Source organism: Chelon labrosus (assembly GCF_963514085.1).
Source record: "Chelon labrosus genome assembly, chromosome: 13".
Taxonomy (NCBI): domain Eukaryota; kingdom Metazoa; phylum Chordata; class Actinopteri; order Mugiliformes; family Mugilidae; genus Chelon; species Chelon labrosus.
Genome location: NC_140346.1, coordinates 10673905 through 10697559, shown reverse-complemented (window position 1 = coordinate 10697559; position 23655 = coordinate 10673905). Strand labels below are relative to the sequence as shown.

The following is a 23655-nucleotide window of genomic DNA, read 5'->3' as shown; positions in this document are numbered from 1 at the left end:
TTAGGCTTCAGCAGAAGCTTGATTTGCAGTCCATGGAAGCTAAGCAGAGAAGTGATCTGCACCCTGTAACTCTAAGAGCTTTAACTTTCTTACATTTTACACCTTCTTCCACAAACACTTCATGTTAAACCCTTCATTTGTCTTTCATACGCAGCATTTAATGAATGGTTTCTAACCCGCCTCAGATGCAGTTCATCCCCATATGAGACGTGAGTTATTGACACAATAATTCCTCAACACGCCTGCACTGAATTCTTGTGCCATGAGTAATACTGGTCATTTTGAAATTACCATATGCGGACATTTTTCAGCAATTCTTTCTTTCTTTCTCCCCCAGTGATGCTGAAAGTACGATCAGTTTTTTACACTATAACCGCTGTAGAAACAATCGTAATATCAGTGATTTCTTATGAATATGAAACGATAAGCATGTATTATAGAGAATTATGGCCGCTGAGCACATTTATTAAGCATTTATACATAAAAGACAGCTCTGAAAAATGAGTACGCTCTGTGTGCTGATGAAGGGCCATGGGATTCAGCTGAAAGACACTGGATTTATACACATTTTAATCAAATCCAGTCTGTTTGAGAATATAATGAGGACAATTATTTGCGTGTGTCTGTTTTATCATTAGATGTAATTACAGCAATGACATGCTGTGTTATAAATGATTCACTAACTGTTTTTACACCAGTTGGGCTGCTTGATGTGAAGTGATCACATAAAAGCATGCATGTTAAAGTAGAGGGTTAAAGTATCCAATCAAAACCAGCCCAGCTTTATTTATATTTATAAAGCATTTTAAAAGCTTAAGTGACCTAAGTGAGCTAAAGTGCTGTACAGAAGAAATAAATAAGTAAAGTAAAGGGTCTTCCAGTCAAATAAAAAAAAATCTCTCTCATAAAACTGACCACCGCAATTCAGTAGACACATACCATAATCATGAGATACGACAGTGAGGGATTTCCTGACATGTGGTGCTGTGGTGATGGTGATGTGATGATCAGCCACAACATTAAAAACACAGGAGAAGTGGAAATAACATTGATCATCTTGAAACTGCTCAAGTATGTGTGGGATGCACTGGAACAAGCCTGATCCACAGAGTTCCCTCCCCTCAACCCATAGGACACCACAGGACACCCTCAGAAGGCCCATGTCCATTCTCTGATGAGTCACAATTGTTTTGGAGACACAAGGGAGACCTACACAATATTGGGAAGGTGGTCATAATGTTATGCCTGATTGGGGTTTACAGAAACAGTCATATTCTAACCCATGATCATTTGTTCAGCTTGCCTATGTCTCATTTTGTAAAAGTGTCGCTGCCTGACAGGTTTGACTGGCAAAGTGTGTGCAACTTACACACAAACTAGTTTAACAACCACATGATCAAAAAAACAAACCGAACATGTGATGATTGTATTTATACAAAGACATTTCCGGGTAGTTTTCACAAAAGTCTGAGATATATGAATTCTTATGCCATGATAAACACTGGTTTTCCTGCAATTTCCTTGCAGAAATTCAATAAAGTTTTATGATGCACTGTAGGTATTGTTGGCAATATTTTTCTAGTGGTGTGTCGGCGTAATGCGGCATAAACAGTGGCGAATGTAAATGTTTTCCTGCAAGCAGGAGGTGAAATACAAGGCAGCGCACACCTCTTGCAAGCAGGTAATGCATCGAAGCTCCCACTAGCTCTGTTAGAAAAAGAAAGCTGGATATTAAAATGGACTGTTGGCCAGGGGGCCCTTCCACTGTCACTACTTGCCCACTTATCATTTCCTGATAGTGACTGTAAGATAGTCGATGAATGCATTCTTGGGCTGTAGGCTCAGATTTTTGTGTATATCGAGGGATGTGCCAACAGCAAAGTCCAGGCAATACTATGCAGAGCCAAAAATAGCCCACAGACATGAGCCAGCCTACCAAATGACAATAACTGGTTTAAAGTTAAATAAGCAACTTGTCTTCCTGTTTTTGTACATCAGCCAAAATGTATAAAAGTAAAAAGTCAAAAATACCAATCAGAGACATCTGGCCTGCATCGAAACGAACAGAAACAAATGAGGAAATACATTCAAGGCCACACTTTGCTGGTGCTTCTGAGAAATTATTGAACATTTTCTCCACACAGTTAACACTTCCTATCAGTTCAGTTCTGCTCAGCCTCAATAAACCAAAGGACCCTGAGGAAACCAAAGATAAGACAAGGAGCCATATCCTAAGCATGAAACCAATAAAACAGGATTTTAAACTACATATGCACCAACGTCTGTGGCACACTCAAACAGTCCGCACAGCTATGGTATGAGGAACTTGATGTTTCACTTTCTGCCCTAACTCTCTGTTCCTTTTATTATTCTGCTCTAAGTCACATGACTGGTGACATTGCTATAGAAGCACACAGCTTAAGACTGGATGACAGGGACTATCTGCAGTATCACCTCAAACATAACTTAAAAAACTGTTGCTAGACCAAATCAGTGGGGATGAGTTTGAATTTACACCAAACCAGTTACCAGCCCTGTCATAAGAACTTTAGCAGTCTTTTCATTCACACTATGATGTGAATGTGTTACAAAAAGTATTTTAAACTGGACAATACTACTAATTATATAACACCATGAGGTTTACAGCTGAACTATAATTATTTAAGCAGGTCACGTCGAAGTTTCAGTTGTGCTACTACCACTTGGCTTGGCAGAAGCTGGACATTTCAACTATTTGTCCATTATTTTTGCTAATAATCTTGCTAATAAACTGTAAATCTGTAATTTTAGCTAGCCATCTGAAATAATTCTGACTAGAGATTCCAACTGTTGACTTGGACACTAAATAAGATGATCCTATTAGATATTGTATACACATTTACATGCTCCAAAACGAATATACCTGCAATATCACTGAAACAAAGGGCTAGGATTTCTTTATATGCAAAGAAACAATCGGTTGAAGCGTTTATATAGCTATTAGGCGCTATGTTTTTTTTTTTAATCGAATTGATTATCATTCTGCATGTGAGTGTGAATGGTTGTCTGTCTCTGTGTTAGCCCTGCGATAGACTGGCGACCTGTCCAGGGTGTACCCCGCCTCTCGCCCGATGACAGCTGGGATAGGCTCCAGCAGACCCCGCGACCCTTAATAGGAACAAGCGGTTACAGAAGATGAATGAATGAATGAATTATCATTCTGATTATTAGTGGAAGAGCTAATAACGTCCCAAATTAATCCACTTTGTTTAGCTTTTTTTACTTTGAGTCACTGACTTGACCTGTGTGAAGTTTTCTCGTTTTACCATTACTCTGTTACGCTGTATGTTTGCACTAACCAGAGTGTGTTCAAACATTTATTTGACATTTTTCATATCTATTTTATCCATTTGAAAAACTATTTCATTTGTTTAACCATTACTTTTCACTTTTATTTGCTACTTTTGTCTTTTGTACATTACGTACAATTGGTTAAATTAGATAATTAAACTGCTACAAAGACAGTTGTAATAATTAAATTAAAAAAAAAAGCTGGACAAGAAGTTAAAATGTACATCTTCTCCAGCACTTTTAGCTATTTATTTAAATTGCTAATTATTTTAACTGACTAGCCGTCTTATCTAACCATATATACATTACTTTTAGCTAATTATAAAGTCCGTCAACAATCAGCCCATTAAATTTAGCTCTAGTTTTAACATTATTTATCATTACTTGCTCCTTCGTATTTCAACAGTTTGTCCATTCATTTTGAAATGTATTCCAACCACTAAAGCTCTAGTTTAATCTACCTGCTGATCTCTTTGCTCGCTTGCCAACTCTTTTTCACGGGCCCTTAATTGCAACATGTATTATTAACCTGTCTCAACACGTCAACGAGTTTCCCCTGGAGTACAAGTAGCTCTGGGTAGGAATCACTGCTGAATGTGATCCTGATGTGACCTGAATGACAGGTTCACATGTATGGATGTTTTCTCACACGAGACTTAACAAAGCTTTAATCCCAAGCGTGAACACAGCCTCACACATGCTCTTGTGGGTCATGTGAGGGACCCCTTGTGGCCTCTGTGTTGTGTCATGTGAGTGGGGGTTCAATGCGGATGTGATCCCACTTCTTCCTCATTTCACTGATGGCCAATTAACTGCTGCTTAGTGTATGTTTTGTTACTCAGCTTACTGTATGTTACAACACAAGATAGTAAGTAAGATAAAAAAAAATTGAATATAGGTAATATGCACAGTTTTGAGGAAAATACATAATACTGCGGAAGTAGAGAAAATGTGTTAAGAAACTTCTTATCACCAATAAGTGTGGTAGGCAGATGCAGGGAGGACAGTTGCGGCAGGGTAAAGGATGGCAGTATTGATCTCTAATGCTCTTTTATAGCCCTGTCATGTCAGTTTAGCATCTTGGCAACACTCGCTTTAGAGCTATATCAATACTGAACTCTGGCACTCAGCAAAAGACAGACAGGAAAAGATGGTCATTGAATGGCAAAGGGATGGCAGATAAATAGAAACAAGTAAATACCAACAGCTACATCAAGGACTTGCTTCAACCTTACAAGTAAAGACACAGACATCAAAGTCACCCATGGTCCTTGACGGATTGTTAGCTGTGCGCTAACACAAAACCACTTCACCAATGTCCTAATATTAAGCCACAAATGAGTAACCATCGCCAGCCATAGATTGATCCAGCTGCTTCAGCTACTTCTGTAAGAGGGGTGCTTTAGCAGCATTATACTGTAATAATAACAAAGGCAAGCATAAACCCACAAACGATATAGAAAAGATCTGATAATTATTGTCCATTATCCAGTGTGCACAATAGTGATCTTTCATTATACTGTCCGCTTTAATTCACACATGCAGCAGTGGTTCAGTTAGATTAACTGACACTTGCCGTCAGATACCATACCTTCAGAATAAATGGTTTAGAAATCAGCCTCCTCTGACGCCCAAGTTTTGTTTGGTGAAGCAGAAAATGAACCCTGTCTGAATTATCTCATAGCCCCAAGTATTGGATTTCATCTACTGAAAACAAAACACGCTAACATCTATAACCATGGCACCGCATTAGCACTAGTAAGTTTAATTACCCTGTTTGGATGTGTGTGAATTAATGGACAATTATCAGCCATTTCACTGCTTTTTGTTTGTTTATAGGTATTAATGATATAGCTGAATGCATTACAGTAAATAAAAATAGTATTAGGCGTGAATGTGGAAATACAAAGCAGTCTAAAATAGAAATGTGTTGCATACCGTTCACAAGTACAGGCCACCATCACGTTGAGCAGGATGTAGATGATGAAGGTGAAGATGACGGCTGTGATGGTGCCGCGCGGGATGGAGTAGCTGGGGTTCTTCAGGTCACCTGGTGGATAGCACACATTTAACTGCGTATTCCTGCACAGTTCACACACACACACACACACACACACACACACACACACACACACACAACCTTCCAGATATCACATACCTGACATGTTAGAACCAGCCATGATGCCGGTGCAGCCGTTGAACATGACGGCGAAAACAGTAGCGAAGGTCATCATGTTTCCCGTTGTGTAATCCTGAGCGTAGCCAGCTGCAGGAAGACAGAACAGATAAATCACTGCAGTTGTGCTTCCATTATCATCATCATCACTCTTCAAAGAGAAAGTTCAATTTGGTCTGCTGGCACATGCTCCTCACACGCCAAACTCCCTCATGCCGTCAGAGCAGAGGAAACAGGTCCGTACAGTTACTGTATTTGTTCTGTTGTTTACAGGACACCGCAGACTCACTCAATCCTGTGATTTATTTGTAGTAATTCTACTTCACAGTTTTGACCTGGGAGAGATTCACTTTCCGTCTTCTCAATGGGACAACACACCAAGAAAACAAATCTTCACTGATGAGGTTTCATGTGAGCAGCTCATAGGAGACTCTTGCTAAGCATTTTCAAACCTCTGTGGCTTGGATGGTGACGGACATGTCAAACAATTGTCAACAATAAGTGGGTAAGTTCGGTTTCATCCTAGCGAGTTCCAATACAAATAAAACTGCTGAAAAGTACAGCGCTTATGGATTTTGGTAGACAAAGAAAATTACTTAATCTCATATTATGTATTACATTTGTTGTATTCAATACAAGAGTTTGATGGACTGAAACTCTGGCTCTTTGCTCCAAGAAACACAGATTTAATTTTTCTGGACTCTAAACTATTCACATTCAAATCAGAGCTTCAACTTTTATTTTATATTTTTGTATTTAGTCAAATGAGGAATATGTAGTGCTGTTTAACGTGTGTGAGTTCTTGTTTTTAATAAGTTGTCGGGGCCATACTTTGTGAGGGTTAAAGCTACAACTACAATTAGGTTATGGTTGGGGTTTTAGACAAAGGTTAGTATTACGCACTTACTTGAAAAGTTTAGGGTTGGGGTAAGGGGCTAGGGAATGCAGTATTTCAGTGGAAGGTCCTTTCAAAGTTAGAAACATGAGTTGGATGTTTGTGTGTGTGTGTAATAGTTTTCACGTGAGCATGACTGAGTCACAGCAATTAGCTCAGTAATCATGTGCTCGGATATAAATCCCTGCAATCAGAGCGCAGTGCTTGGTTAGTTTTCTGCGCACGTTAAGATCCAGAGAGCATGAACGTCATCTAATCACAGATCAATCAAAACATCAGTTCTCCGCCAGCAGTGCAAAAATACGATTATGTGCTTGCAGGAAACAGGGGGCACACGGTCAGCAAAAGGTGCTCTTGCAGAGCTTTGGTTCCTTTCTTAGTAGTAAGTTACTGGCTGGTAAGCGTGTGACGGGCCATGTCTTTCTTGCTGCACCGCACAAAGGGAGCTAAGATCATATAGCAAGAAATACAATAATTCTGAAGTCTATTCTTTTCTCTAAAATACAATAAAATTGTGAATGCTATTCCACTCTTTGCTACAATTAGCAGCTGTTCAGCTTAGCTTACCACAACAGCTAGCCTGGCTCAGTCCAATTACAAGGAAATTCAATTTGATTATTTCACTGAAAATGATGCACTGTTCTGTTCAGCAAAGAAAAAATATTGTTTGTTCCCTAATTGGGAACTCGTCTCTTATTGAAATTGATTTGTAAGGGTCCAGTAATCTGATTTAAGCCAAACTGAAAAGTATAAATGTGTATTTTTGAAATGACGTATTATTTAATGACACATGAGATGTGTCTGATAGAATATGTATGATTCTCATTGACTAAACTGACATTTAAAAGGAATGCATGTAACTCAGAAACAGAGCAACATTTTGATGACGACCCATTTCTTTTCAACTGGCATGATAATTTGATTATTTGATGTAATTAGCCTGCTGAAAGTCATTTCCCTGCATGAATGAAGGTGGTGTATTGGCAACATATGGTATACAGATGGGCCATGAATTTCATTTGTTTAATATGTACATAAAACCAGCGCAAATGCGTCACAGTGGGGAACTATGAGGGCTTATGAGCAGGACAATTTCTTGGTGACCTCCTGGTGACATGTCATTACAGGGAGACTCTCAACGGCCTAGCAACAACTGAAAAAATAAGGGTCGTATAGGGTGACAAAGTGGCAGTAGAATAAATCTGCAGAATTTGTAAAAATCAAAATGCAAATGCCATTGTTTCTTAATGTTAATGTCTGATGTAATTTTTCCTTCTATGGTTGGGTACATGTAGTGAACTGTCTGTCTTTCAAGCATATCTTAATGATAAAAGTGAGCACCTCAGGTTCACTGGAGATTTTAACCACAGTGAAATCAGTTTTCTAGATCTTTTGATCTCCAAAGATGGTGATACTTTAAAAAACGATTTGTACAAAAAACCTACTGATAAAAACACTATTTTACATGGGAGAAGTTACCATCCCACCAGTTTAAAAAGAAGCTTACCGATCAGTCAATTTAACAGAATACGCCGTATATGTAGCTCTGACCAAGAATATGCTTTACGCAATGCCCAAATGGTTCAGCGCTTCAGAGAAAGGGACTACGCAGAGCCTTGGATCCAATCGGCCTCAGGCCGTTTTAAAGATATGGATCAAGAGGAATGTCTGGGAAGAAAAAAACAGGCCAAAACTGACAATAGATTAATATGTGTTTCGCAATATTCTCCACTAAGTAGAGAATTTGAAAATATTTTACGAAAACACTGGCCCATCTTAAGTTCCGATCCTACTCTGAAGGATGCGTCATTTGGACAGCCTCCTCGTTTTGCCTATAAGCGCTCACTCAATATCTCCAATATGATCGTCAGAGCAGACCAACCACTCGATAAGCCCCCGCAGTTTTTCCCACCACCTCCCGATGGAAATTACAGGTGCGCACAGTGTGCGCAGTGTAATTTCACTCATAAGTGTAAAACATACTGCCATCCACACACAGGGAAGACCCTAAAAATAAAAGGGGTCATATCATGCAACACTAAGAACGTGATCTACATGATAAAGTGCCCTTGCGGCCTTGCTTATATAGGTAAGACTACACGCTGCATTAAAACACGGATCTCAGAACATAGAAGCAGCATAAGATCAAATGACCAAAAGAACCCAGTAGCTGTTCATTTTAATGCCTTTAAACATAATTTGTCTACCTTGAGATACATTGGTATTGAACATGTTTCCACCCCCAGACGTGGAGGAGACTTTGACAATCTTCTCCTTAGGAGGGAGGCATTTTATATATATATATGCTAAATACACTGTCTCCTAAGGGCCTCAATATGGAGTCTGACCTTAGGCCTTTTTTTTTGATTGCTCACTCTCTACATTCAAAAGTTTATATATGAATTTGCTTGTAATGTACTTGTGTATATATGTATATATCAATGTGTACTATCAAAAACTTCTTTTGATTGTCTTTTTAATGGTCTGCTAATTGTGATACACACACCTAATTTTGATTATTCTTGTGGTTTAATGCATGTAAGCCAGTGCCTTTGAGCACATGCTATGCCAATTGTCACCTCACGTGGTGCACTCTTTTTTCTAGAGTGGGGGGTCACGTGATATAAGTCATCTCAACTATTTCCCTCATTGTCTGATGAAGATCCCATAGGATCGAAACGTTGCCTGTTTAAAATAAATAAATTGCACTTGGAGCATACACAGTGTGCAGACCATTTTTTCAATAATGTCTGATGTAAACCATGAAACATCCCTCATTTAAACCTTACTTTGAACAGTGATGTTATCACCTGATAAAATACAAAATGGATCAAACACACCGAGCTGCAAACATGCTTGGTGTGAACACGACTCAACAGACAATTTTGGCCCAGCATTCCTCCATCTTACCCCAAAGGTTCCCGAGCAGCGTGTTCAACTTGAAGCCGGTAAAGTTGGCCGTTGTTATGTTGGGTTGCGGGTGGAGGGCAGCAGCGCTGGGCAGAACGATGACTTGAGGGTGTACGGCAAAGAAGCTGATGAAGATGGTAGCCAGGACAATCATGACCACCAGGAAGATGATGAAGGTGGCCTTGGCGTAAATGGCGGCTCCCACCATGCACACCACCAGGCAAATTAAGCCAACACCGGTGCCGTAAAGCAGAGCCCACCAGTAGCCCGATGGCAGGATCTGGTAATGAGAAATGGCCGTACTCCCATCTAGGAAGAAGATGAGATTGAGAGTGGTCCTAATAATGTTCTTCTTGAATGTTTGCCAGGCTATGTTCAATACTAAATGTGTGTTTAAACATTCCTGCAACAACAAACCCTCTGATCCTTTTCTTTCTCTTTATATTCACACATTATATTCAGTATTGTAACACTGGCAGTTACTGAGCAGAATAAGCATTTTTGATATGTTAGCCTAATCAATTCATGTCGATTCTCATTACTTTCCATAGCTATGTTTCTATAACCTAAAATATGTGACCTCAGATGTGATTATGCTCGGTACGTTTCATATAATTGAGAAAGGAGAAACACATCTTAAAGAATTTGTAAATTTCTGCAAAAACGGTCTGCATAGCAGAAGATTGTAGCATTAGCATAATTTAGCTTAGCACAAACACTGAAAACGCGCAAAGAGCTAGAATGACTCAAAGTTAAAAAACATCCTCTAGTCAGACATCTGAACCTTGCTAATCTACTTTATTTTCGTTTGATAAATAATGAAAGACTAACTTAAGCGAAGCAAATGCTGGATGAAGCTTTACACTTCCTGTACGGACATGTGGGTTGCATTATTCCTCATTAACAGGAAGTCACAGCAAGGCAATTAAGAATATGATTTGTGAATTTTCTGAATTTGTGTTGTAAATTAAATATAAACAGACACTACTACAATACACTGCTCCAAGTCCCAGGATATTCCAAGACGCTCATGACAAAAATGACACATTTTCCACCACAAATTCAAAATTATACCAATATGTTGGTATTTTATGAGCTGGAAAATTTACCTTCTGGTACACCAAATGTGTCCAAAATGGCTTCAACCAGACCCAGCACTAGGAAAGCACAGCCGCACACATTAGCCAGGAAGAACATGATGCCAATGCTGCCACCAAACTCTGGACCCAACGCACGGCTGATCATGTCTGAGTGACGTGAGTTAAGGCAAAGTACAGCAGATTTGTTGCATACACTGTAAAAACCTGTGTGGAAACCAATCAATTAAGACATCCAGCAACATATGGCCATTTCCAAACCTCACCTTGTTTCTGTTCCTCTTTCATGAGAAAAGACTGAAAAAAAACTGTCTTGGCATTTTGGGAAACTGGTTAGTGGTTTTTCATTTGTGATGAGAAGATTCGACTCATGTGTTTGTTCAATATGCAGCTACAGCCAGGAGACAGTTAGCTCAGATTGGCATAAAGAACTGGAAAAATGGGAGAGAAGGAGGGAAAGAGCTAGCAAGCTGTCCAAAAATGTATTGGCAAGTTAGGCTTTTTTTTTTTTTTTTTTAACCTTTCAACTTGGGCTAGGCTAGCTGTTATCTCTGCTTTCACTTTACATACTAAGCTAATCTCCACCAACCCACCTCTTCCCTCTGTTAGTGCTCACTATGACTCATCGCTGCGTTCCCAGCTCTGTGAAAGTGAAACTGGAATCACATGTTCAGAAAGATTCTTGTGATTTGTGTGATGGGAAAACTAGAAACTAAAAAGAAAATGCTTTCTGATTTAAAAAAGAGGCACTGGTTTATCAAAGTGCCTAAAAAGATGGACATATGTTTGCTCTGGTAATATCAAATTTACAAATACTGAACGAGAGAACAAACTGTACAAGTACACATGAAGACCTAACTTTTAAGCCGGTCAGTTCTGGAAACAGGTTCAAGTAACTGCATATAACTCTTTAGCCATAGCAGCTGTTTACTTTTTACACTCTTTGTGGTACACTACCTTCCTTCCGGTTTAATCGTTTAATGAAAAGGTTGGGAAATATAAAATCTAACAAAAATGTTACCCAAGGTGTCAACATACTGTACTATTGCGGCTGTGGCTCAGTAGATAGGGCAGGTTGTCTACAAACCATAGGTTAAGTGAGTCTATCCCCAGTACATGGACCACATGACGAAGTGCCCTTGAGCAATGCTTGGCACTGTTATGTCAATGCGTGTGCCTCTGTATGAACGAATGGGGTAATGTGTCATTGTGACTGTAGAAAGGTAGAAAAGAGAGATATAAATACAAGATCATTTACCATTGGATTCAGATCACAACTAGGACTGGCAAGAAGATATGAAAATAGTTGGAAGACTGGAACTGAAACATTAATGTGTTCCCAAGCTCTATAACAGTGTGAGTCTTGGCCAAGGCATGGTATGTGAGCAAAATGTGTAATAGATTATATGGAATTACATGGAATCTTATTTCAACATGGTGCATATGTGCCTGTCTTAGCAACATGGTTCATGGTTACTTTGCACTGGCCAGTGAAACGAGCACTACAATTCAAGGCTTTAATGATGTCTTGTAGTGCTGATAATGATCATATGGAGCTCCATTCAGTGTCACAGACAATGCTTGAACGAAACAAAGATGCAGACTGTCTTTTTCCATTGCAAGAATTCGGGGCAGGCGCGACGTGGCGCAAATATTCAGAGGAACACCCCCCTCTAATTGGCCCTTCCAGACTTGCTGCATACAGCATGTTTCTCAGGGCCACTCACAAGTACCTACCCAGGAGTAGATACTTTATATAAGTCCTGCAGTCGGAAGACAAAGGTGAAGGTTGTAAAAGGTCTGCAGTGGAGAAATGGCTTTTGTTTAACTCAGAAAGGAGGTCTACCAGCGTGCGTGCTCTCCTGATACCTTGACCATTGACATTGTATTGAAGCCATGCTGACTGTCACATGATCGTTAATGTGTGAAAAGGATACAATAGGCTCCCCCAGCATCCAAGGCTCCGTTGGTGGAGATAGCGCAGACTGACAGCACGGTCATACTGATGATGAAGTAGGCCACCAGGAACATGGCGATAGTTTGGTACAGTCCAGCGTGTCCCACGACAAACCCTAGGCAGACAAAACACAAAACCTGATCAGCCGGTTGAAAGCAGAAGCTTAGTCAGGGAAGTTGCAGAAGTGTGGTATAACAAGGAATTTAAACTTACATGCCACACACACACAGATCAGATGATGTTGGCATTCAAAGTGGCAAAGAAACAACATCAAACACAAACATAATCAAGTAAGTCAAGTTTGTTGTGATGCAGACGAGTTCATGTCTGATTTTAGTTTACGGTGAATCCATCTGTGAAAGTCCCTTAAAAAGCAAAACAGCTGTTACTATTACCGCTCACTATGACTAATCATAACATTCCAACTTATGTCAAAGTGAAAACTGGTTCATGTGTTCAAAAATATTCCAACTTCTGCCAGGGAAATCTTTCAACATTTTACTGGAAATACGCCAATTGAGACATATTCGCTTTGCATTATCCGAACTAGAAAGTAACTGGTTCCTGATTTTAAAAAGGTTGGAAAAGATGCCGAACCAAGTGTGAGACAACATATGATGGTCACTTAGCAATGAATTAGGCAACATGTGTGAACACATGACTGTACATGGTATATTTCTGTACTGCGGTTGATGTAACATGATTACTGCTGGAACCAAAGCGACAGCAGGTAATGGAGAAGACACAGAGCACCGCGTGTAACTGCATTAAAAGCTTGAGTTTGTTTTAGCATTAAGGACATTTTTGAGGAAATGTTATAGAAACATAATTTAATTTGAAGTGTTGCCCAACAACACAGACCTTTCTTCATATTACTTCTGTTATGGTTGCTGATTAATTTACAGTAGTTTCACATCCACAATGAAACCTGTCTTAGTTCCTGCGCAGACTAACACGGAAACATGTGGAGCACTGCACAAACGGCTAGTATGTGTGCCTATGTGAGTGTGTGTGTGTGTGTGTGTGTGTGTGTGTGTGTGTGTGTGTGTGTGTGTTAACTGCACAGCAGCTGACATCTCACGAGACTAGGAGTGGTGGGGTGGTGGGGTGTGGGGGGATGGTGGAAAGTGAAAAGGAGTTATAAAATAACTTGGATGATAACAGTCAGAGAAAAATATAAGCACAACACCCAAATAACTGAACACTAAAGAAAGGAGGTGAGACGCTGGAATTAAGTGAGACAAGTTGGTTTGTAGTGCTTGACAAGCACTGTGGCCTCTTCCTCGTGCTCCGACTGGCTAGGGATTGCATGACATATTATGATTACTTCCCTCGATTACCAGGAAAGCAGAACTTTTAGCCTCTTGGCATGGAGCTCACAGAAAGACAAGGATCCTAAAGCCGTAGGAACTTACAACCTGTGACCCAAAAGTGTAAAGACTAGTGAGTTTACACTCCTGTACTTTCTATTATTTTAAGATTAAAAGACTTCTTGCCGTCATTGGACCCATTCAATCTAAACCTCTGGAATTGTCAATAACTCCATTTGTGTTATGAGCAATCTTTTATTAAGATTGGAACAACTTTGAAGGTGAAAGACCACGCTTACGCCAGAACATGGAAATGAAAAGCTCTCCTGCTGACTGGAGGAATTCATACAATTGCAGGTTATACGCAAGACTGTGCAAGATGTTAAAGGTTTACGTGTAAAAATCTGTTCATTCATAATTCATTCATTCATTTAATAAACACATGTCTATTGGTGAGTCTCACTTAACTGATACAGTATAATAAAGATAATAAATAATAATAAGTAGATAGGTTGCTCTTGATACTAGTACTGCAAAGCTGCCAGAGGTCAGGAACAACAATGGCCCCTACTTTAATGTGCATACTACACTTAAGTGACTCTCCAAAAACTTAAATGTTTGTTGCTATTCAGTAAAAACAAATCTGAGATTTTTATTTATTCATTTAGATTTTAAATTATAAGGTCGTGTGTGTTCTTGTTACATAGCCAACCTCTGAAAAGCGAGGCAACCTTAAATCCTCTGAATTCTGAATGAGGTTCGGCGCAGGTGTAATCAGACGGCGGCGTGCACAGATTTAATCGGTCACCATCAGCACTCACCTATTCTGAGAAACACCACCACGCTGAACATAGACAGCAAGGTGGGGACAACCACCCCGAAGAAGATGTTGAGCTTCTTCGGCTCCGGGGCAGACCTCTTCCTGGGGCTGCACGGGGGATTCTCCCGGGCCTGCCCGGCCGGAGGTGGCTGCATCTCGGACTCATTGACGCTGGTGGAGAGGCGGTAGTGGAGGAGAGGTGTCCGCTCTGTCATAGTGAAACCTGCCGCCGGACAAGCTTCACGACTTCATAAAGTGCCACGAATAAAGTCGGAGCGAGCTGTTACCACAGCTCCAGATGAGGTTCGATCGGCGAACAGGTCAATAAAAGTTTCCGGTAGTTGAGATGAAATAGTTATCAGTGACTCGTCCTGATTGCCAACCGCACAAAACTCACTGTACCTCGCTACATAGCAAAGCAGGAAGCAAGTGCTTTCATTATTAAAACAAAATAAAAAACAGCGAGGTTATAACCCTACATATTAAAACTAACAGTCTCTTTATATGTCAGTTAAAGCCCCGGCTAGTTAACCATGTCAACTAGCCACTGTAGCTCAGTATCGTTTCTTCTATTAACTACTAAATAGAATATCATGTGACGTCCGAACGTCAAGGTGTGTCAATCAACAACAACTTCCGGTTTAGATTTTCAGTATAAAAGCCATTGACAAGCTAGTTCAATTCTTGTCACACACACACCAATACAATAGGCGTCACAACTGATGCAAATGCAGCACAATAGCATATGCCGTAGTCTGGGGAGGAAAACAAAGAAATTAAACCACACTTGTATTTATTAAACGTTTAAAGAGAACAATTTCCGGTTTTGTTGTCTCTGTCCGTATCTAGCTTGACAGATATTTCTAGCGCCAGGATTCTCCTGTGTTTTCCAGCCTGTTGCTTTCGGTCATATGATCGTGTTGGTTGGACCAATCAGCGCGCTGCTTACTTCCGGCAACCTGCATACAGGAGCAGGATACAGTGACAACCATGACACATCTGGAACACACGGGCTTTCGGCTCTACAAAAAAGAAACTACAAAAAATTACTCTTGAATTAGTTTGACTGACCAATGTATGCATTATCACTAGATGAAACTGTAAAAGGTACATAGCTAAGTCTTTGAAGGATCTCAGCCATCCATGGCATGGCGTCTCTAAAATACAAAGCTGACACAATGGTAACTGGACTTGTTTCTTCTTGCTTTATTTTGTGCATGTAAAAAGGACAATAAACACAATAACAGTGTATTAAGCGTAATATGCTTTAAGTATGACTGATTCACAGTGTTTCCTAATTGGTTCAGATTTCCAGAGAACATTTCCAGTTTAGTTCAGTCCATCAGGTGCTGCCATCCTACATGGAACTATTTGAAAACACAGTGCAATATATGTTCGACTATCCAACGACTCTCCTTTTCTTTTTTGATGTGTGTTTCCAAGATGCAAAGCTTACTCGCCTTTAAGGCTTTTATTTTGAAAGTTGTGGCTGGTTTAACACAGAGTAGGGAATAAGTGTAATGGACCAACTCCTACCACAAACAGTCCAAAGTCCTCCACAGTAAATAAATAACACATAATGACACATAACACTCTGACTTTTCTAGTAATAGTTCCACATTATATTATATTGCATGTATATATGTGTATACAACATTTTTACATATGTTACAGTAAATGCATACATACAGTTCCAACAAAATGTATAATGTATAGTTATGTAATGCAGGCGAACAAATTCTCTGTACATATTTACACAATACATTCTTAAATTTTCAACACTGATATAATCTAAATCCTAAATTGAAATATAGTACACTTAAATGTGTACTGTCTCATTTTGTTGTATGGTCTCTGTTTAGCTACACAGTTCAAGGTTGACTTTCACCACATCACAGAGAATTGAAAGAGATAAATCAGTGCAATGTAAGCTGCGCCTTTCTGTCAAAGCATGTCACATCCAGCACCCACAGGGGGTGCTACAGTCACATTGCATGTAGAGGTTTGAGCAACAAACAGGACTGGCACCCTCTGCTTATTTTCTGTCAGTTACAGGCAGTTGTTGTCACAGGTGGGTTGACTTTCATGGAAATGTCAGACTCTTAAAACACCACAAAGTCCTGTTTGTGAAACTGCGCGTGTAATTTTCCTAAAACAGTGGGTTGCTCAACATGCGCTATATCTCTAAGATCACACGTGCGCTTTTGAATCGAAAGCACGTAATACAATCCTTCACTCGTGTCCCAAAAACGTCAAGTTAAGCTCACCTTTGCATCTCTGTTTTAGCCACAAGAGCAGCATGGATATGTTGGCATGCTGACCCGTCTGCAGTCTGAAGTTTCTCATCATATACTTGCAGAACTAATGGCAGCCTCAGAGCACTTCATGGTGTGATGACACACAAAGCAAAGGTGGCAAGAGTTGGGAGATGGACACTCGGAGCATGCTAGCATGCTGACCCAAGCTTTCTGCAGATGAGGACTAAGTGATATTGCCTTCAGAAGCTTTTCCGCACTGAAAAGTTCAACATTCAACTCAAAACTCTTCCTACTTCCTGTGGCTTTTAAACCACTTCCTGGCTAATACTTTTATCATTGCGCACACTGCGCACCGTGCAAGCCTAATCCTTGTCCTTTCCCTCGGGTTTTTGTGGACAGGACCAACTCTGACGCTCCACGTGGTTCTGTGTATCGGATTAGTTTTCTGGTGAAAAAGCAGCCCAAACAGGGTCCTGTCCATTTGATTAGTCTTGAGGTTCTTTATTATTATTATCTGTCGGGGCAGACACCGTCCTTCTTGATGTCCTCCTTGAAGCGATTTAGTTTTCCATTGATCAGCTTCTTGTAATTTACCAGCACATCGTTCAGGTTAGTGTACTCTTTACAAAGTTGTACTGCAGAATTGGATTGCGTCTGGTTTTCATTCTGTGAGAAAATATAATAAATTAAAACATACTGTACACTGGACAGCAGGGTTTGACCAGTATTTGTTATTGAGAAGCATGGTAAGATGGTAGGATGTCTGTGTTGCTGGCTTACTGTGTAACTTAATGTGTTCAAGTGATAAATTGTCACATGGCACGTTGTTTCTCCAAATCCATACTCTTAGCATTAAATCTACAAACAAATTATCTTTTTTTTCCCCCCTCCATGTGTTTATCGCACATCTAAGCTGATCTTACTTACAAAAAGACCGCAATAGTTGTTGGATTCATTTTATGTTTTGGTCACGTTTCAGTCCGCATGAACGGGGCAAATCACAAGATCTTAACGGTTCAGGCAAGTTTGACTGTTTGCTCTGATTGCTGCAGAAAAAGGTCTAGGTCAACGTCTAGGTTGATGAAAGTGACTGAACGGTGGGAAAAACGGGGTTGTGCAGTGGCAGCATGGAGGGGGGTGACTCCAGGATGCTGGAATTCACTGTTAAGCCTTCTTGGGGTGTTGTGGGCCTAACTTAACAAAACATCGGTGAAGGGAGGTGCCCACTTGAAAACCCCAATGACATGCGGCATACTGTCGTTGACTAGGCCAGGTATCTGGCGTCTTCTTATTGGTTGGTAGCTGGCCTGCTGTTTTCAGGTAGACTGGGCGTCTAAATGTGTTTCACCTGAGATCTTGCCACAAGGGATTGTAACATCTTATCCAGTGTATTAATGAATGTTTTTCTCCATGTGTTTATCGAAAAAAGTGTGTGTGCAGCTATGTTTGTGAAAGCACTTAGTGTTTTGTGGCATTACCTGTAAAACAATCCCCTTGACTCTATTCAGATAAAGCTTAGCGTTGCCCTTCAGTCCTTCCAAACAAGGGTGCTGACTTTGCGACGCGCTTCGCATTGCATCCTGCACTCCATCATGGAACACCTGTAGGGACGCCATCACCTCTGCTTTCTTCTGCTGGAGCTTCACAGAGAAAGACACACACATCCAAATGGTTACAATGTTGCTATGAAATACAACCGGCTGGTTTAGTAGGTACAAGGTTTACCTTTGTGGCCACATATCATTAGTATTTGACATAGTACTTGACAAGACTAACAGTCTCTGCTTACATACAGTCGTATGTAAGCAGAGGTCTTCAACAGGGAGGTACTGCAAGGGGTCGTAAAATTTTTAGTTGATTAGACAGTTTTTCATATATTTTTTTTCCCCAAATTATTTTCCCACTAATTTAGATGTTTTAAATACAAAAACATTAATATATAAACCTGTGTATTATTTGAATAATTTATTAATTAGCAAGGTACATTTACACCGAGGACACCCTCAGAAGGCCTATGGTCATTCTCTGATGAGTCACAACAGCTTTGGAGGCACAAGGGAGACCGACACAATATTAGGAAGGTGGTCATAATGTTATGCCTGATCGGCGTAGCAGACAGTCCCTAATCCATCTCGCTATAAATTTAGGGGTCCTTGGCCTGAAAAACGTTGAAGGCCCCTGGCCTAAAGCCATGTTTGTGGCTAGTAACGAAAGTAACGAAGGCGATGATAGTGGCACTAGGTAAAAAGTCAGGAGAACACAGATGAAAACTGAAGAGCTGTTTTCAGCATGAGTCACAATGTAATTATAAAATACAAAAACAATAATCATGTCTCGCACATTTCATGTCCTCGTGAGTAAATGCAATAGGTTGTTAAATGACACCACGTCACACTTAAGTCCCTCCTCTGCCACATGATCCTTGGACGCTGTCCATTTCTACAGAATTTTAGTCCTGGCACAAGCTTAAACTGTTACACTGCCTTCCACAGTTTCTCCTTCAACCTGAAATAAAAGAAGCAGGCGATGGATGGCAGGTTTATTTGGCACAGTTCTTCAAAGTCATACCCCACGCTCAAAAGCCATATAACAACTACAGATAGCACCCATGGCAACACTCACTGTTTTGAGATTTATTTAAAAAAATTTTTTTTTGCCATTGCCACTTAGCATGCGACATGGGATGTTATGGAATATGTTTTTGTTTCTCAGATACACAGAGGTTTGTTGTTTAATGCTTGACCTAAGAGTAACGTTTTGAATGATAGGTGTGTGACGCCAGGGAAGCCCACATGGAAGCAGGACGAGGGAGCATGAAGTGTGTCTGTTGTGGAGAAGAAATGACTGAGAAGTGCCTTGTTTGTCACTCCGGTGTACAATTAATTAAACCATCCCATCTTTTAGCCACAGCAGCAGTGGATGGGTCTGGAAATGACTGTCGGTCTGTCGTTTAATAAGGACCAAAATAAAAATTAAAAAAATCACTTATTGTCTCAGAAAACAATATAACAACTTTTTGAAAATTTGGCAGCCATATTTAGACCAGTACTTAATATATTGACCTTGCACACTGACTTTTTTTTTTCTTGATGAAGATGGGGTGTTACAGGGTAAGGAGGAATTACCCTCCTGTTATTTAGATCCGACAAAAACATACTTTGATGCTAAGTGGAAGATTCTCAGGCCAGGTCATGGTCTATATAATAGAACAAGCCGAAATGAGGTCTTGTAAGGTTTCTTAAAGACGTTTCACATCCAAGTAGTTTTGTCAGGTCTAAATAACAGGTGGGGAGTTGGGGTTCAAATAGGAACACCTGTGGCTTTTGCTCATTAATAACCCCTGACAGTTATTAGCTGTTACGCCTGAAGAGCAGCAACTTTTGGCAAGCGTAAAAGCACCGCCTTGTATGACATCCTTGGCAGTCTCTGTTGGATAAACACATCTTTGTCATGCTGCTTGATAAATCTAGTGATCTTGTTACAGTCTAGTGCACTGAAGAAGTCCCACTGTAAAAAATGAGGTAGTGAAATTCAAAATGCCTTTTTTTTTTTTTGCACAGTTTTCTGCAGTCACTGATAAGTGGATCGAGGAAAAAAAGAAAATCAGATGTTCTTACTGTAGATGTGGCATATGTGCGTGTGTGTGCGTAGTTGTTTCGGTGCATGTCATGCAGTACTTACTGTTTTACTTGCCCATTCTCCTGCCCGGACTGCAACACATATCTTGACAGGAGAGACCAGTACATCTGAACCCGAGCAGGTAACCTGAGTATACACAATGTTAGAGTTTTGAGCCCTCGCGCAAACAGAAATCAAGTACAAACAGACTCAAGTCCACCACAGATTGAACTGAATATATATATATATATATATATATATTTAAACATTTATTCAGAAGGTGTTTGCGATGCTGGAAATTTACTAATAATGTATTTACTCACGCTCATGGTATTCGTTGTACTGTTTCTGCACCAAAAGTCAATAGGCCTGGTGTGGACTTCAGGTAGGTGTGTGGAAAACACTCCCAACAGCAGAAGCAGGAGTCCTAGGGGAACACACGGCGGAGATGACTGACGAGTTGCCATCTAGCTCCTTTGCGCAGCAGCATACAGAATTTAACCACCCTGCAATGATTTATTTTTATATCTCCCTCCCACTTTACGTTATCCAGCCCCTTTTCAATGAAAGTGAATGTGGGTTTCAAATGTTTCCGTATCATACCCTTATCGCGCATGAATCACACCCAGACGTCGTGCCCTGACAAGTTGTACATCGGAAATCCATTCAAGTTTATTTTAAGTGTTAAAGCTGGAATGTAATGAATGAAGCATCAAAAGATATACATACGTTTTTCTAGGGAATGTGATCTCACATGGGTCACGGCTTGTATCAAAGAGTGTGCAATCTCTGAATATACTGCAGCATTATTTCAAAACGGTATGCACCATCATGTTTGATGTGAAAGTCACATCTTTTACATCTCACTAGAAGAACGCATAGACCACAGTGATGCCACATCTCCCTCTCTGTGAATAAGACTTATAATACAGTGCACTTTCACTTACTGCTATACGCCATAACCCGTTCCTGGATACATGTTGAGTCTCAGTCGTGGTCTCTCGCCCTGCATCCCTTTTCCCTTCGACTTCATAGAAACGAGCTCAGATCACGGATGATCAAAGCTCATTCTGTGTCTGATTTCTGCCCGTAAAGTTCAGGTGTGGTTTTAAATCACCCGTGCTAGGTCTTGAGACGGCGTTCAGCTACTTTCTCTTTTGAATTTTCTGAGGACTGTGTAACAGACTGGCACGTCAAGAATGACGTCTCGTCAAGCTGCGAGGTTCCACAGAAAGTAGGCTGCGTGTTTGAGTTGGCCTAAAGTTAATGTTTGACTCTAGAGTCAGTGCAAATAACACCAGAGCCTGTGTGTGCCCAGTTATAACATGACGATTCAGATTTTTTGAACTCATAACGTTTTTGATGAGTTCTTGTTGTTCCTTTTTGACTCAAACCCTTATCAGTGGGTTTATCTGACTCTAGGCTACAGACCAATGTGGCACAACTAGAACAACAAATACTACTTTGTTACCACCAGCAGTATTAGTAATGGTCCGACAATGTTCCTTCCACAGACAGGAAACAAATTTATTTTGGCCAATTTACAAGAGCCACACTGTTCAGAGCAATAACTTTTTTGGGGACAGACATCCATACAGTAGGTGTTGCAGAGTAGACAAATGTCACAGTAGGAATATAACAGGATTGAGACATTAAATAGGGCACACAATATGAAGTCTAATACTAAAGCTGCATTCATTGATACTTTTGCCACAAGACGGTAGCAGAAAAGCCCATAGATCTTTCCATCTTCATCTTGTTTCAGCAGGAAAATTGGTGTAAAGGTGAGTTGCACTATGTTCACATGTGCAAATAAAGAGCCCTGTTATTTTACATCAGGACCAGCCTCTGTGTTTCCTCATACCACAGCCATTGTTATTGCTGTTATTGCTATAGCATTAAAGTTTAGTGAACAATTTCTAGAGCAACATTGGCTTTTATTTACTTTCATGCTTCTGGTCACCTAAATGTAAATGCAATGTGTACCCTCCTTTTAACGTGGTTTTGGCTGTGAATATCTGGCTGTTTAGCCCCTAAATGCGCCACTTTGTTCACTAGCTAGTTGCTAACTTTGTCTGCTGCTCAGGTCTGGGTAAAAAGTGTTGTTAGTGTTCATTTTCTGTGGCTTAGTCACACATCCAATTCCATATCTATCTTATCTGTCTTTCAGTGCAGAGGGTTGCTTGGTCTGCAGCCTATCCCAGCTAGCATCAAGAAAGAGACAAGATCCACCAGACAGGCTGCCAGTCCAGCGCAGGTCTAATACAGAGAGGGAAACATTTATTAGAACTGTGAGAAGATTTCCCAGGACGGATGTTAATGCAAGGTCTGAACGGGGCCTAAGAACTCCAATTTAACCAAACAGAAAGAGAACAGAGAATACCCATGTTTCATGTGGCAAGCACCACACAGATTTGGCCCAGTCAACCAACAGGTTTGGACCCAGAGTATGGTGTGAAGCAACACTGCACTACCCTAACTGTTACATAATACTATAAAGTACAACACTTATTGGTGCCGCTCTAAGTCAATATTAAGCGCAATAAATTGGCTAAATGTTTGCTTCTAGTAAGTCACAGTGAACACCAAACACTATGCCGATGAGTGTGAGCCCTGCAGTACATTGCTGTGTGTGATTATGTATAATTTCAATATTTCTAACTTCCACTAGTATCATGAAATAAATCCATCGACAGAGAGCAAAGTAGCCCAGAAATCCTACCACCACAAAAAAGAACACCACAAATCAATCGTTGCATCCTCATAGTGGAGAGATAACAGGCTATGACAGATTACTCCAGTGTGATATTGTGCAATACCACAACCACGTGATAGTTTTTCGCAGGAATTTCCATAAGGATAGTAGAACCAGATTCTACTAGAAGACTGTGCCTACGCTTGTTCTTCTCCCCACACATCCACCTTTCCATGACTGACACATCCTCTGCCATTCATAGCCTTGGATGACCCTCCCTGCCATGACCTCGGATGTGCCCTAGGCATTGTAGACAAGCCGAGGATAATAACGGGCTTTACAAAGGGAATTACAAAGAACGTCGAAAGTTCCTTTGACATTCATGTCATGTTGTCCTAAAGCTCTGGAGCTGAGACGCTCGTTGGTAATCCTGCATAAAGGAGGCACAGCTGAGAAAGCGAACAGGAGCAGAAGATCATGCCGTAAACATGTGCACGCGGGTTGCTTCATATGTACACCGGTGTAACAGGGGTTGTGTCTGAGTGGCATGGCTCGCGCTCTGAGCTCTTTGTGCATGTGTGCGTGCACA

General features: G+C 40.5%; 2 protein-coding genes across 3 annotated transcripts in view; both read right to left on the bottom strand.

The window, feature by feature from the left end:
- LOC311498349 (solute carrier family 12 member 9) overlaps nt 1-15271 on the bottom strand; it is a 63553-nt gene extending 48282 nt beyond the window's left edge. The window contains exons 1-6 of the mRNA XM_084558890.1: nt 14497-15271; nt 12346-12480; nt 10421-10558; nt 9312-9620; nt 5489-5596; nt 5269-5380 (exon numbers count right to left, since the gene is read on the bottom strand). Coding sequence (XP_084415016.1) covers nt 5269-5380; nt 5489-5596; nt 9312-9620; nt 10421-10558; nt 12346-12480; nt 14497-14710 — 1016 coding nt within the window. The 5' untranslated portion in view covers nt 14711-15271. The remainder of the gene's footprint in view (nt 1-5268; nt 5381-5488; nt 5597-9311; nt 9621-10420; nt 10559-12345; nt 12481-14496) is intronic.
- Nucleotides 15272-15638: 367 nt separating this feature from the next.
- On the bottom strand, nt 15639-22792 carry thpo (thrombopoietin). 2 transcript variants are annotated; one of them, XM_084558893.1, is made up of 5 exons: nt 21319-22792; nt 20695-20798; nt 20435-20518; nt 18232-18393; nt 15639-17419 (listed from the first exon to the last, which is right to left on the bottom strand). In XM_084558893.1, the coding sequence occupies exons 1-5, from the start codon at nt 21329-21331 to the stop codon at nt 17264-17266; spliced, it is 519 nt and encodes a 172-aa protein (XP_084415019.1). In that variant the 5' UTR covers nt 21332-22792; the 3' UTR covers nt 15639-17263. The 2 variants fall into 2 exon arrangements, with proteins under 2 accessions (XP_084415019.1, XP_084415018.1); XM_084558892.1 differs by having other exon boundaries at nt 20695-22792.
- Nucleotides 22793-23655: the final 863 nt, after the last annotated feature.